Consider the following 15,003-nt stretch of genomic DNA (forward strand, 5'->3'; position numbering starts at 1 on the left):
TTTCGGTAGACTCCAATCCTTTGTGAAATGTGGTAGCCAAGAATGGACAAAACACATCAACTGATCATCTGTTGACGAATTCCTGAAGTGACATTCTGGGTAGAAATGCTTTCATGTGTGAAGCAAGCACAAAAGCCACGTTTGGATGGCAAAAGAGGAAAGGAGTTCTGCTCCCCCTTAAGGAAACGCCACCTGATAGGTCAATAAAAAGGTAGAGGACCCCTGACAGTTAAATCCAGTCCCGAACAACTCTGGGGTTGCGGCGCTCATCTCGCTTTACTAGCCAAGGGGGCTGGCTTATGTCCGCAGACAGTTGTTCCGGGTCATGTGGCCAGCATGACCAAGCCACTTCTGGCAAAACCAGAGCAGCACACGGAAACACCGTTTACCTTCCCACCAGAGCAGTACCTATTTATCTACTTGCATTTTTGGTGTGCTTTCGAACTGCTAGATTGGCAGGAGCTGGGACCGAGCAACGGGAGCTCACCCCGTTGCGGGGATTCAAACCACCGACCTTCTGATCGGCAAGCCCTAGGCTCTGTGGTTTAGACCACAGCGCCACCCGCGTCAATATGGTGTGCCAAATATGGATCCACAGCTTGTCTTGAATGGAGCTCTGCTGTTTGCGTTACCTTTTCCAGTTCCTGGTCTTGGCGATTCATCAGCGTTTTCCAGTGTTCGTAGAGTTCGACATCTTTAGTTTGGATGTCCTTCAGGGTCCCTTCTCTAAGCACGGTGCCATCCTTCATGGCAATGATCTGAGGAGACAGAGAAGGAAGGGGCAAGGGCCATAGCTCAATTGGCAAAGCAAATCCTTTACGTGCAGATAGTCATGGGTTCAAATTCTGGCTTCTCCAGGTAGGTCTGGGAGAGACTCCTGCCTGAAACCCTGGAGAGTCGCTGCTGGCCAGTGTAGACACTATTGAACTGGAAGGACCAATGGTCTGACTCATTATAAGGCAGCTTTCTAGGTTCCTAGGTAAAGGTAAAGGGGCCCCTGACCATTAGGTCCAGTCATGACCGACTCTGGGGTTGCAGCACTCATCTTGCTCTATAGGCCAAGGGAGCTGGCGTACAGCTTCCGGGTCATGTGGCCAGCATGACTAAGCCGCTTCTGGCGAACCAGAGCAGCGCACAGAAATGCCGTTTACCTTCCCGCCGGAGCAGTACCTATTTATCTACTTGCACTTTGACATGCTTTCGAACTGATGGGCTGGCAGGAGCAGGGACCGAGCAATGGGAGCTCACCCCGTCACGGGGATTCAAACTGCCGACCTTCTGATCGGCAAATCCTAGGCTCTGTGGTTTAACCCACAGTGCCACCGGCGTCCCTTCTAGGTTCCTAATGATGTGCTAATTTGGAAATTCAACAACCCAAGGGATGGGTGAGTGTGCAAATTTTACTTTCTCTCAATTTCCCATTTCCCTGATCTTATGATAACCACATTTCTGCATTAGTTTAAGTTTTGCTTTTTTAAAAAATCCTTATGAAAAACTGTCTGCACATTGGTGTGCATTTCTCCTAATATACACACGTTATATGCAAATTTATCTAATATGCATATTTTGCAAGTCATGTCCCCTAATGTAATGCTTTTTTTTTTTTTTTTTTTGCAGGGATACATGCATTTTTATCCATTCTTTCCTATCAGTTCCCTATTTTGGGTGGGGGTGGAGTACTGCCCTGCAAAATTTGGAGAGGCATGAATATCAAGGGATGCCTGCCTTTCAGTTTGTACATTGTTTCAGGAAAGGTGAATTAGGCAAGGGCATATTTTCACTGCACTTCTTCCCCACCTCTCAACAACATATATAATTTGGTCCTTCAGCAAGTTTCCAATTAGACCCATTCAGAGCCTTAGCACAAAATCAGATATACAGAAAACAGCGTCTGGAAAACAAATTGCGTGCTTCCTGCCCCATCTGGACTGTGCTATCACTGCTGACCTTGATGACCCAGCAATTGCTCTATGATTCCAGACTACCAGGAGATTAGCATGGTCTGCTCATGGGTTGCGTGCGGGGACTGGATGTGCTAAATCAGCACACTAGAGCCCTGAGATGATCCGGCCTGAAACCAGCATCGTTTCTCTTCAACGGATGGTCTTCTTAACCAGTTATCTGAGCAGGAGGATCTCTCCAACCCTGAAAACTTTGTAAGTGAAGGCAGTGTGGTTCATTGGTTACGAGCATCAGACTAGGACCTAAGTGACCAGAGTTCGAACCGACACTCAGTCATGAAGCTTTACTGGGCGACCTTGGACCAGCCATTGCCTCTCAACCAAACCCACCTCACAGGGGTATTGTGGGGATTATATGAGATGGGGGAAAACCACACATGCTACCTTGAGCTCCTTGAAGGAAAAAGTGGGGTATAACTGCAATAAACAAATAAGGATGAATTCCAAGCGTCAGACATGCATTCATAAGAACATGAGAAGAACCTGCTGAATCAGGCAAGTGGCCCATCTAGTCCAGCATCATGCTTTTGCAGTGGGCACAGGGATCATGTTCTGCTTGCTAGCTTCACAGGGGTCTTCTTCTTTCTTCTTTGGCGATCACTCGTAGCCAAGTAAGATTGTCTTCCATGAACACAGTCTTAACAGTGAGTCCATAAGTGACTATGGAGGCCAATTCTGGATCTACACGTCCTTCCACAGTGGGGACATAGGTTTCCAGGTGGGAGTTGATCATGGTGAGGGTTTGCCAAGCATGCCTTCCTCTTAGCACGTTTCTCCCTTGCGTCTTGAGTTTGAGTGTCTTCAAAGCCCATGACACCTTTGGTAAAGGCTGTTCTCCAATTGGAGCGCCCACAGGCCAGTGTTTCCCAGTTATCAGTGCTTATACTACATTTTTAAAGATTTGCCTTCAGAGAGTCTTTAAACCTCTTTTGTTGCCCGCCAGCATTACGCTTTCCATTTTTAAGTTTGGAATAGAGTAGTTGCTTTGGAAGATGATAATCAGGCATCGGCATAACATGACCAGTCCAATGAAGTTGATGCTGAAGAATCGTTGCTTTGACACTGGTGATCTTTGCTTCTTTCAGTACACTGGCATTAGTTCGCCTGTCTTCCCAAGTGATGTTAACATTTTTCAGATATACCATTGATGGAATCTTTCAAGGAGTTGCAGATGGCGTTTATAGGTGGTCCATGTTTCACAACCATACAGTAAGGTTGGTAGGACAATAGCTTTGTAAACAAGCATTTTGGTTTCCTTGCTAATGCACTTCAATTGGGAGAAAGCTGCACTCGCAGAGCTCAGGCAATGCTGGATTTCAGCATCAATGTTGGCCCTTGTGGAAAGATAACTGCCCAGGTAGGAGAAGTGACCAACATTTTCCAGGTAAAGGGGTGATGTCAGAGTCTTGATGGGACCTCCAGTGCATACTCCAGTGCAGCCTAGGACACACATACCTATGGGACCGCCTCTCCTGGTATGCCCCGCAGAGGACCTTAAGGTCCACAAATGACAACATTTTGGAGGTCCTAGGTCGCAAGGTGGTTAGATTGGTCTCAACTAGGGCCAGGGCCTTTTCAGTACTGGCCCCGACGTGGTGGAACGCTCTGTCACAAGAGACAAGGGCCCTACGGGACTTGACATCTTTCCACAGAGCCTGCAAGACAGAGCTGTTCCGCCTGGCCTTTGGTTTGGACTCAGTCTGACCCTTATGTTTACCTCCCCTTATGGTCTTGATTTATTGGCTATTTTAAAATGAGGCTGCATTTTAAATTGCATTTTAACCTGTATTTTAAATTGGTGTTTTTCCCCCCTCCCTTCTTTCCCCCCTATTATGTTTTTACTGTGATTTGATTGGTGTTAGCTGCCCTGAGCCCGGCTCTGGCCGGGGAGGGCGGGGTATTAAGAAAAATTATTATTAGCTGGACCATAAAGAAGGCTGATCGCCGAAGAATTGATGCTTTTGAATTATGGTGCTGGAGGAGACTGTTGAGAGTCCCATGGACTGCAAGAAGATCAAACCTATCCATTCTGAAGGAAATCAGCCCTGAGTGCTCACTGGAAGGACAGGTCCTGAAGCAGAGGCTCCAATACTTTGGCCACCTCATGAGAAGAGAAGACTCCCTGGAAAAGACCCTGATGTTGGGGAAAATGGAGGGCACAAGGAGAAGGGGACGGCAGAGGACGAGATGGTTGGACAGCCTTCTCGAAGCTACCAGCATGAGTTTGACCAAACTGCGGGCGGCAGTGGAAGACAGGAGGGCCTGGCGTTCTCTGGTCCATGGGGTCACGAAGAGCCGGACACGACTAAACGACTAAACAACAACAACAACTATTATTATTATTATACTCAAACTATGGAACTCACTCCCCTGGGAGGCAGTGATGACCAACTCGTGGGTGGCTTTAAAAGAGGATTAGACAAATTCACAGAGGAGAGAGCTATCAATGGCTACTAGCCATGATGGCTGTCCTACCTCCACAGTTGGAGGCAGCGATGCTTCTGAATACCACTCACTGGAAACCAGGGGAGGAAAGAGGGCTCTTGTGTTCATGTTCTGCTCCCTGGTTTCCCCCAAGCTGGCCACTGGGAGAACAGGATGTGGGACCAGATGGGGCATTGGCCTGATTCAGCAGAGCTGTTCTTATATTCTTAGTTTGATACGTAAGAAAATCCGGCAATGTTTGGATTATGCAGAATTGGGCAAAATGACAGGAAAGATTTGAAACCTGTGGGACCAGAGATTTACAGAAGAAGTATATGAATTATTTAAAGAGCAACTGTAATCAACAAATTACGCTAGGAGGACTACAGGAAGTTTTGTAAGGAGAAATATACGAAGTGTTACAAAGTAGGAAAAGATAGAGATATTGGTTATGAGTTTGAAATGCAATAGGGAAGATAAGAAATGCATACTGAGAGACTAGATTGTAAAATTTTCAGACAGGATTGATGGAAGTAAAAAAAAAAGTGAATAAGATGCAAAAGTATGTTTAATTACTGTTGAAAATGATGTTTAAAAAGCTAATAAAAATTTATATATATAAAAAAGAAAATTCGGCATATTTTTTTTTTAGAAAGTCCACGATGCATACCCAATCCGCGTGTGGCAGGTACTGCAATTTATGAGTCACCAATACAAGGGTCCTTTTGTCATCCTTAAGAAACTTCAGGATGCCTTCTTGCATCAGGTGATCACTCAGGTGAATGTCCAAGGCAGAAAATGGGTCATCCTGGAATTAAATATATGAAAAGAGAGCATTTTGAAACCAGGCTAAAGCATAATACCTGCAGGTCTTGCTATCCCAACACAATGTGCTCTCGGGGAAATCATTTGTTAGGCGAATGTTCACATACGAAGTCAACAATTTCCATGGGGAAATGTCTACTACGTTCCCGACCGCAGAATTTTGACACCAAAAGATGGGGAAACATGGAAAACCAATCTGAAACCTTTCTAAAGGCAAACAAAGAAGGGCGGGAGCTCCCTTATTTCCCTCCCCCCTCCCTCCCTGGTTTCTGGCAAAATGGCTGCCGTGGATCAGCAAAACACAAAAAGTAAGGCTTGTTAAAGGTTGATTTAAAACAAACAAACAAAACAGTACTGCATGAAGGTCCAGCCATTTGGATATCTGAATCTGTGGTGTGTATAGCATGCTTATACACTCCTTGTGAATTTTCGCACAAAAGACATTTGGATAGCACAACCAATTTTTTAAAAAAAAATTCTAAAAAATAAAGAATTAAAACTGAAGTATGAAAAAAGCCTTACCAGGAACACAATGTTGGTGTTTTGGTAGAGAGCCCGAGCAACACAGATTCGTTGGCGTTGACCTCCGCTCAAGTTAATTCCCTAATGGGTACAACAGGCCATGCAAAATTATTTCTCTTGAGTAAGTGCCAACGACGTCTGATTTGCCAAAGCCTTGAAATAACCAGTTTCTAAAATTAACCCCTCACCCTCAAGAACGCCTTCAAATTTATGTAATGATGTGTTATATTAAATATTAGGGCTGTTGGTTGCCAAACCTAGACGACAACTAAGATAGAAAGTGCATCTCAGAAATCAAATAGGGAAGAAAGTGTCCCAAAATTATTTGTAAGCTGCAAATGCCCTCTTTTATGAAGACAGATGACAGAATGTTTTTATTATGTGGACCTGAACAAAATAAAGCCAACATCCATACAGGTAAAATCTCATAACAGAAAAATAAATTAAAGTGGATTGTAATACATAAAAGATGTAAAATATCAGGAATGTTTAAAACAAGTCTAAAATAAGATATAAAACTTGATACCTTAAAATATGAAAGTTAAAAGTGAGTTAAAATAACTGACAATTATTATTATTATTATTATTATTATTATTATTATTATTAAAATTATTATTAAAATTACAGATTAATAATGGTAATGTATGAGAACAGCAACCAGACAAGGATAGGTTTAGCCTGGGGAGATTTCCTTTCTGTGTTTTTGCAGCCAGAAAAATAAATCTAGCCACAGTCACTGTTAATAATTTGTTCGAATCTGTCCAAAAGTAGGCCAGATAGCATTCAGAAGTCCTACCTGGAAATTTTGAGACAAAAGAAGTCACCAATCTGATTCAGTTCTCTGAATAGAAATTACAGGCAAAAAGCATATGAGCCAAGGATTGTATATGTAAACAGTTAAGGGGTACCCTCAAATTGTCCAATCCAGCAGAGGGCAAGCAATTAAACCTAGCTTTGGTGAAAACCCAAAACAGTATTTGAGAATAGTTAAATTCTCCAAGTATCTAGCATGGCTTCCTGTAGCATTCCCAAAGCAAGGAAGGATTGGACTCTGATTAATAAAATACACATGAGGCATGACCAACAAGACTCTGGGAGGAGGTGCCAATAATAATCCTGTCCAGCCCTTGGCCCAGGTTGTTTTATTCACACACAAAAAATTTTACACAGTGTTCATAAGAACCAATCAGATTTCCTCTGAGCTATTCAAAAAACCCCACGTGGGACAAAGTTAAAGTTAAAACTACAAAGAAACTATTTCCTACTTGAGCATGCATAGTAGTCTAGAGTAAATAAAATAGAAATAATAAAGGAGGAATGTTTTTAGGAAAACCCCGGAGGTTATAAACAGGAATAAACAGGAGAGGAAGGATGGCAGTATTTAGCATCTCCTTGTGAACTCTCTTCCTGGCCCTTAATATCTATCTAAAGATTAAACTACATCAAAGCTACCTTCTATCTTTATGACCCAGGATCCCTGGTGAAGCGACTGGCCTGTGCATTTAGAATGCTTATACGTGCCTGTAAGGCAGAGAAATAGCACATTGATGCACAGGCATGGAGTGATCAGAAATCATATCAAAATGGCTCAAACTCAGTCAACACAATGCTTTCATTGCTGACACAAATGGCTTGCTCCATATTTTCTTAAAATTCCTCCTAGCGATCCCACCTGATCACTAGAGCTTCCTGACATCGGGGCAAAGAAAAAACCCAGATAGATTTGGAGGCAGGAAACCATTCAGGCAAAGGACACAGAATACCAAATATCAGTGCCCTTAATCCAGAAAGCAATAGTGGATTTCACCTGACGATTGCCCAGGGGTTTATGGAAAAACTTAGAAATTGTAATTTGTGGAAAAGGCTTTTAAGGTTTTGAATGTTGTCGAGGGCGCACCTGCCGGTGAACGTAAAGACCTCAGACGGGGCCGGCCCTATCATTTGGCAAAGTGAGGCAGCAAAATATGGGTGTCCTGAAAAGGCAGCACATTGCTGGTTACTTAATACATTATTGTAATCGTTTTTACTGCCAAGGATTAGGAAAGGCACGTGTGGGGCTTCCTCCTGCCTCAGGTGCCAAAATAACTTGGCTGGTCTTGGATAATAATGCACTTGGGCTTGAGCCCAGGGGAGAGGGGCGCCATTTCCTGCTCTGCCTCAGGCAGCAACATTTATTGGGCCAGCCTTTGCGCTGTAAGACAAAGAAATCATGCCCCAATAATTGACAGGGGGTGCTTCTGGATTGCTGGGTGTTGCGGGCACTGAGGCTGCTTCTGCTGAAAACCAGCTTGTGCTGATGTCATTACTAACAACAGCTGTGATCATGGATCCACTTGGACCAAGAGCATAAGCACAAATTCCTCATGCTTCGTTTACCCTTTCTCCAATTTCGGTCTGGTCTCCAAATGGCAAGAGATCAATGTCAGGCTGCAGAGAACACGCATCTGTGACGGCTTTGTACCTGTTGAAGGAATAGAAGAAACTTGATGGGCACAAAGGGATCTCTGGGCAGGGCCAGTGCAAAGACAGGAAGCTGATTTTAACTAAGTTACATCATTGCGTCCATCGAGCTTGATACTGTCTGTGCTGAATAACAGCAGTTCTTCAGGATTTCAGGCAAGATCTGTCCCAGCTGTACCTGAACCTGCTGGCAACTGAACCTGGGGTCTTCTGTATGCAGATTACAGTGGTACCTCAGGTTAAGTACTTAATTCGTTCCGGAGGTCCGTTCTTAACCTGAAACTGTTCTTAACCTGAAGCACCACTTTAGCTAATGGGGCCTCCTGCTGCCGCTGCGCTGCCGGAGCACGATTTCTGTTCTCATCCTGAAGCAAAGTTCTTAACCCGAGGTAATATTTCTGGGTTAGCGGAGTCCTGAAGCATATGTAACCTGAAGCGTATGTAACCCGAGGTACCACTGTATTTCCTATTCCACTGAGCCATGGGGCAATGGGGAAAGTTTATGGTCACAGCCTGACAGACGCTAGCAGAGCTAATAGCAATTTTTTCCATCTTGTTTTTGTGGCTTGTGCTTGACTGCAGGCTGGACTTAGGTCTGGATTTTACTCCTAGGCAAAGAAGCTTCCAGGCTGTCGTCAGGTGATTGACACAGGTGAGCATAGGCGCCGACTCCATGGGGCCTGAGGGGGCCCGAGCCCCCTCAAAAATTCATTTGGGGGGGCTCTGCCCCCCCAATAATTTAAGAAAATTATTAGGCACCTTGCCAAAAACCACACAGGGGACTCCGGCACGCGCCTCCCAAAGTGACCGGGAGCTCCTGAGAAGGGGCGGGCAGGTTGGTCAGTCAGAGGAAGACCCCGAGCGGCGGGACTTTAGAAAGGAATGGAGCCGCAGGGCCGAGGAACGGCGTATTCGTCGCCGGCGAGGGACCGGGGTGAGGGGAGAATGGAGGGGACGGGAGTTCCCGCTGCCGGAGCGGAGCTTTTTTTCTGGGTTCGGCTAAGGTGACGTTGGTAGGAGGGGGTGGCCGCCTCCCGGCGCGAAGCCTGGGGAGGGCAGGCCGGTTCTTGCATGCAAAAGCACCACTGCCATCCTGCCGCCAGTATGGACCCCGGTATGGGCCCCCCCAATATTTTTTATAAGTCGGCGCCCCTGCAGGTGAGTGACTCTGGGGTTTCTGTGCAAATCAGGAGCTGGTCCACTGCCTGGATTCAGTTCCCCACTCTTTGCAATATAAGTGCAAAGGTTTGAATTATGGGTTCTCTCTGTAGATGCATGATCTCAACATCACAATTCGTGAGACAACAGGGAAGACTGGGCTGGAGGTGGGAGGGAATACCTTTTTTGCTCGTATTTGTCATTTCACACACAGTTTTATTGTGGTCCATAGACCCAAAATACAGAGTACAACAATGGTATATAGTCATTTCAGTGGCACTGGGATGGGAAGATTTCCTGATGTATTGCACCCATCCTCCGAATTAGCAGTTGCCATTCTCCAACTAAAAATCCCCATTGGGAATCTTTATGGCTTTGCTCTTCCATCTTCCTTACCTGAGCAAAGAGCAGGAAGAAGTGCGGCTGTTAGAAGCGTTATTCCCTTACCTCTGTTTATTAAATGGGCTGCCAAAGGTGATGTTTTCCTCCACCGTAGCATTGAGGAGCCAGGGCTTCTGGGCTGCATAAGCCACAGAGTATCGGTTCCTGGTGGGAGAGGGGAGTGCGTTAGGAGCAGTGGGCAGGCAGAACTTCTCCCGCACATGGTTTATAACAAATTGGTAAGAGAAAAAGATGCACGCAAGAGAAAAGCAGCTGTTATAACAAGAGTGAAAAGAGGGGAAGGTTTTTTTAAGGAGAAGGTTACGTTAAAGGAGCACCCATCCCTGCCACTGCTTTCTCTTCCCATGATGAACTCCAAGTAAAAATGTGTACCACATGTGCTCTATTTATACTAATCGCCCACTCTGATGCTGGGCTCTCCAATGAACATGCGCCCAATCAATGTGTTCTCTACAAGCAGGGTAATTTCAAATTGGGAGACAACATGTTGAGATTCTTGCATTGCAGGAGGTTGGAACAGATGATCCTTGGGATCTCTCCCAACTCTGCATGTGATGGCCTGGGATTCAGACTCAGAGCTGAACCTGAGGAATCCCAGCCTGCCCAGGAGTCCCCGCCTCCAGAACCAGCTGAGCTGGAGCTGGGGCCTGAAGGGTCCTCACCTGTGCTGGATCCTCAGGTGCAGGCACCAGCTGAGTCTGCTCTGGCTCCTGATGTGATGGAGGACCCATTGCCTGCAGGTGCTCCACTCTCAGCCCCGTCAGGGGAAGAGGAGGTTGCCTCTGGGTCCAGTAACCCTCCAGCCTCTCCTGAGCTGCAGAGGCTCAGGGCAGAGATGCGGAGGGAACTAAGTTCCCGCAGGAGGAGTGCTCGCCTCCAGGCCAGGAGAGGTGAGTCACCTGTGGACCGGGGCCACCCTATGCCTCGGGGCAGATAAAAGCCAGTCAGCCCCAGTCCCAGGCTGCGGGAGCAACGTTGTTGGTATCCTGTTCCTGCCTGTACCCTGTCCTGCTCTTCTGCCAGAGTTCCTGACCCCACCCGACTCCCCACCTTGGACCCAGCTACAGCTTTGATGGCCAGCCTCCACACCGCACCATCGACCTTGGACTGGATTCGGACCTTGCCTCTCGCTTAGCCCCCGGGATCCGCACACTGCAGTTCTATGATTCTATCAAGTTGAACTCCAGCTGCATAGATTCCACCATCTAAGCATAGACATCAGGTTCCGTAGAATTGCACATATGTTGGAGCATGCACAGGAGGCTAGTCAAAGACAGAAGCTCTCGATGGCGCCTTTGCGACCTCTAGCCATTGGTGGCCACTTCTGCGTTGGCCTTAGCAGACACCTAAGTGAGATAACTGCCAAAAGAAAGCTGAGCATGCCGGGCTGCAGAAGAGAAATGCAAAACAGCGGGCGGGATGCCTTGCTCGAATGGCTGGTTGGAACCGTGAACAGGAACACTCTTGTTAGGAGGGAGAATATACTGCAACATTTTGTTGCAGGTCCCACCTGTAACATTAATGTTCCATCCTTTTTCAGTGATAGATCTCAAGGCTCTGTACACAGGATTCCCAGGTGGTGAATAAGGTAAAGGTAAATGACCCCTGGATGGTTAAGTCCAGTCAAAGGTGCCTATGGGGTGTGGCGCTCATCTCGCTTTGCAGGCCGAGGGAACCGGCGTTTATCCACAGACAGCTTTCCAGGTCATGTGGCCAGCATGACTAAACCACTTCTGGTGCAACAGAACACCACGACGGAAGCCAGAGTGCACGAAAACGCTGTTTACCTTCCCGTCGCAGCAGTATCTATTTATCTACTTGCACCGGTGTGCTTTTGAACTGCTAGGTTGGCAGGAGCTGGGACAGAGCAATGGGAGCTCACCCCATTGCGGGGATCAGCAAGCCCAAGAAGCTCAGTGGTTTAGACCACAGCGCCACCCACGTCCCTATTCCCAGGTGACCTCCTACTGAGATATGGATCAGTCCCAGACCTCCTTCGCTTCAACAAAACTGCAGCATCAAGTGCTTTCAAACCATGCCCTGCAGCCTACATACAACCTTCCCTTCCAGGTACGTACTGAAGAGGAAGATCAGCATGGTTTGTAAGCTGCCATTTGGGTTAGCTTATCGACTATTATTGACCTCATGGAGCGGGGACAGTCAATGTTGTGCCCTCCATATGTTGTTGGACTACACTGTAGTTGCTGACCAACAGCTTTAGACAGCATAGGCAAAAGTCAGAGATGATGGGATTTGTAGTCCACCAACATCTGGAGGGCATCACGTGGACTACCCCTGTAATAGAGGAACCCCTGAGAAGCTTCAAAGGAACCCAAGATGGTGCAAATGGCAGTTTGGAAAACTCCTGGTGCATCATAGCATTTAATGATGAGCATATAATAGTCTTTAATATTTGACAGTATTTAACAGCTGGCATGCATCAAAAAAAAATCTGTCAGGATTTGATAGATAACGTGAATTGGTATTAGTATCTGCCAGCATTCTAATAAGATGCATGCAATAGAGATTAGTATTTGACATTTGACAACTTAGGTGATTTCCTCTCCGGTCAAAATCAATACTATCAAATTAAGTCACTGTGTCTACAGCATTTGAATGTCGCAGTTAAAATGCCACATTCAAAATGCAACTACAAATTCAAATCTTGAATTCAAAATTTCTCATTCAAAATATGTATAACAACTATGGGAAATGCACAGCATTTTTAAAATAAATTGCTGGCATTTGTTTCTTTTAAAAAGTGCTGCTACGTTCTATCACAATAGGTTCTCCACAAGTTTCACCTGCAGTTTGATAAAAGAGATATGGGTGCTGTGAAATACTGAGTGTTAGTTAGAAGCATTTAATGTAAACTTAGCAAGTTTCCACATTACAGGAGTTCAGAAGGCACAAAAATGTGTTGGGCGATGTTAATTTCCCTGAAGTTATCAGGTATCTGATAACACAGTGGTTCCCAATTGATGCCACAAGAACTACCAGTAGAAGCTGAAATGAAAATTCATCTTAGTTCATAGTGAATGTCTGTGCAATCCTATGCAGGTCTGCTCAGAAGCAAGTCCAATTGAGTTCAATGGAACTTACTTTCTGGTCAGTTGATAATAGGGTTGCTGGCTGATTCACTGAAACTTGGGAATGAAACTAGAAGAATCATGAAAGGTTGTTTATGTGAAGAAGGATAAGGAAGAGAAGGATGGTTTGTTCCTCTATCACATGAAGCCACTGGTTCTTGGAGGGTCTTAACTGTCCAAACTGGGTCTTAAATTTTCTTGCGGCTCGTATTCGGATATTTACTTGACCAGGACATTAAACCCACCCCACCACACAAAAAAGATTGGGAACCACTGCATTGGAGAAGTTTACTAGTTAATATTCTCTAGCAAAGTGTTGTAATTGGGGTAAGGAAACAAGGCATTGGTTGTAGAAAAAGGAGGGATTCAAAAAGAAGAAGATTCAAGAATAATACCTCCGGCTGGCTTCAAAAGAAGACTCACTTTCATATCCACTGCAAGTTATGGTAAACAGTATTTTAGTGGTAGTTGGTGAAAAGATAACAGCAACGAGGTGAACAAATTTCACATACTTGGGAGAAATATTTGAAAGCAATAAACTCCTGATGCTGAAGAATAGGGGGGGAAGACATTTGCATCTGCAAATCAGAACAACACTCAGATGCAACTGTAACAAGATACTGGTAGAAATTCTGACCAGTTTTGCACAGTTTCCATTCTGGATCCCCACCAGCAACTAGTACAGTGGTACCTTGGGTTAAGAACTTAACTCGTTCTGGAGGTCCGTTCTTAACCTGAAACTGTTCTTAACCTGAGGTACCTACCACTTTAGCTAATGGGGCCTCCCACTGCCACGCCGCCGGAGCACAATTTCTGTTCTCATCCTGAAGCAAAGTTCTTAACCTGAGGGACTATTTCTGGGTTAGCGGAGTCTGTAACCTGAAGCGTCTGTAACCTGAGGTACCACTGTACAATTAAATCCAACATGCTACACACTGGGCAAGCATTTACATCCATGTGTGTGTGTGTGTGTGTGTGTGTGTGTGTGTGTGTGTGTGTGTTTGTATAAGCTCCAGGAGTGGCTATAATTGTTGCTGCTGCTGCTGTTGTTGCATCTCATGGGATTTGAGATTTTTGACCCTCCATGGGATGTCAAAAAAAGTCCTTCAGGATCCCATGCACTCAATTCATCTTTACTGAGATCTCAAAAAGAGATCTCACTCATATGAGATCCTAAAGACTCTTAACTTTTTGTGGGATCTCCAGGTCTGGGTCAATATCCCTCATGATAGGCAAACCTCTCGCACTCTTTGAAGATTGCTGACAAAGAGGAGAGGGGGCTCCTTGCAAGGGTTTCAGGAGACAAACACAGGATACTTCCAGACTCCTTTTTTTGGGTGGGATTCAATCACATGCTGGCAAATTCAAGTCATGCAATTACAGTTGCTTGAGAAGGTCTTGCACAACAAACCCGCTTCCCTAAAAGCTCAGGCTCTTTGCAGTAAGGAAAGTGATGGGGAAAATGCAATGGAAAGTGTGGGATGGCATTTGCTTTGTGCAACACCATATATCCTCCCCACAAACAAAGCAGAATGAACACTCATTAAATCACCAGCATTGTCGAATCTCCCTGCAAGCAAATCGGGTTCGGTGCTCAATAAACAAGTCATATGGAAGCAGCCTAAATTTCTCTGCAATTCTTTATTTCTGTGGTCCTGTGGAAACCAAATGTTCTTTGGTTTCTTTATGAATACAGCAAACTTTTGTTACGCCCAACTGTGAATTTAGTTTTCTGGCATGCTTATTTCAATGTCCCACATCATAGTTTTGAACACCTGTTGGGAGGAAAAATACCTTTTCATGTAAGACGTAGTCTCCCTCCCTGATTTCTTATCCTTCCCATCCCCCCGACCCCAAATTCCTTAAATGACATGTAAACAGCATATTCATGCAAATGACAGTGGTGCTAAGTATGGCTTCACAGCTTAATATTAATGAAGGTCAATGCTTCACCGCAACAAGCAATGGGTTGGGCAGGCTAAAATCACACCTGGTAGATGGAAACACATATAAGAAGGAGAAAGCGTCATTGTTAATTAATTCACGACTGCATGGATATGGACTTTAGAAAAACACATCCCAAGCGCATGAGGCAAAGGTTTAGAACAACGGAAGAAGGAGCAACAGCTGAAGCAAGACATATACAGTCGTACCTCGGAAG

General features: G+C 45.3%; 1 protein-coding gene across 16 annotated transcripts in view; it reads right to left on the reverse strand.

Moving 5' to 3' along the window:
* The window catches only part of ABCC9 (ATP binding cassette subfamily C member 9), a 93,541-nt gene that overhangs the window by 35,458 nt on the left and 43,080 nt on the right, over positions 1–15,003 (reverse strand). For 12 of the 16 annotated variants that reach the window (XM_083460935.1, XM_083460923.1, XM_083460922.1 and 9 more), the window contains 6 exons: positions 13,238–13,276; positions 9,799–9,897; positions 8,110–8,194; positions 5,733–5,813; positions 5,056–5,193; positions 633–758 (listed from right to left, as the gene is read on the reverse strand). In XM_083460935.1, coding sequence (XP_083317061.1) covers positions 633–758; positions 5,056–5,193; positions 5,733–5,813; positions 8,110–8,194; positions 9,799–9,897; positions 13,238–13,276 — 568 coding nt within the window. The remainder of the gene's footprint in view (positions 1–632; positions 759–5,055; positions 5,194–5,732; positions 5,814–8,109; positions 8,195–9,798; positions 9,898–13,237; positions 13,277–15,003) is intronic. The other 4 variants (XM_083460927.1, XM_083460926.1, XM_083460925.1 and 1 more) reach the window with 1 other exon arrangement.

The sequence above is a fragment of the Podarcis liolepis genome (assembly GCF_965112155.1).
Source record: "Podarcis liolepis genome assembly, chromosome: 10".
NCBI lineage: Eukaryota > Metazoa > Chordata > Lepidosauria > Squamata > Lacertidae > Podarcis > Podarcis liolepis.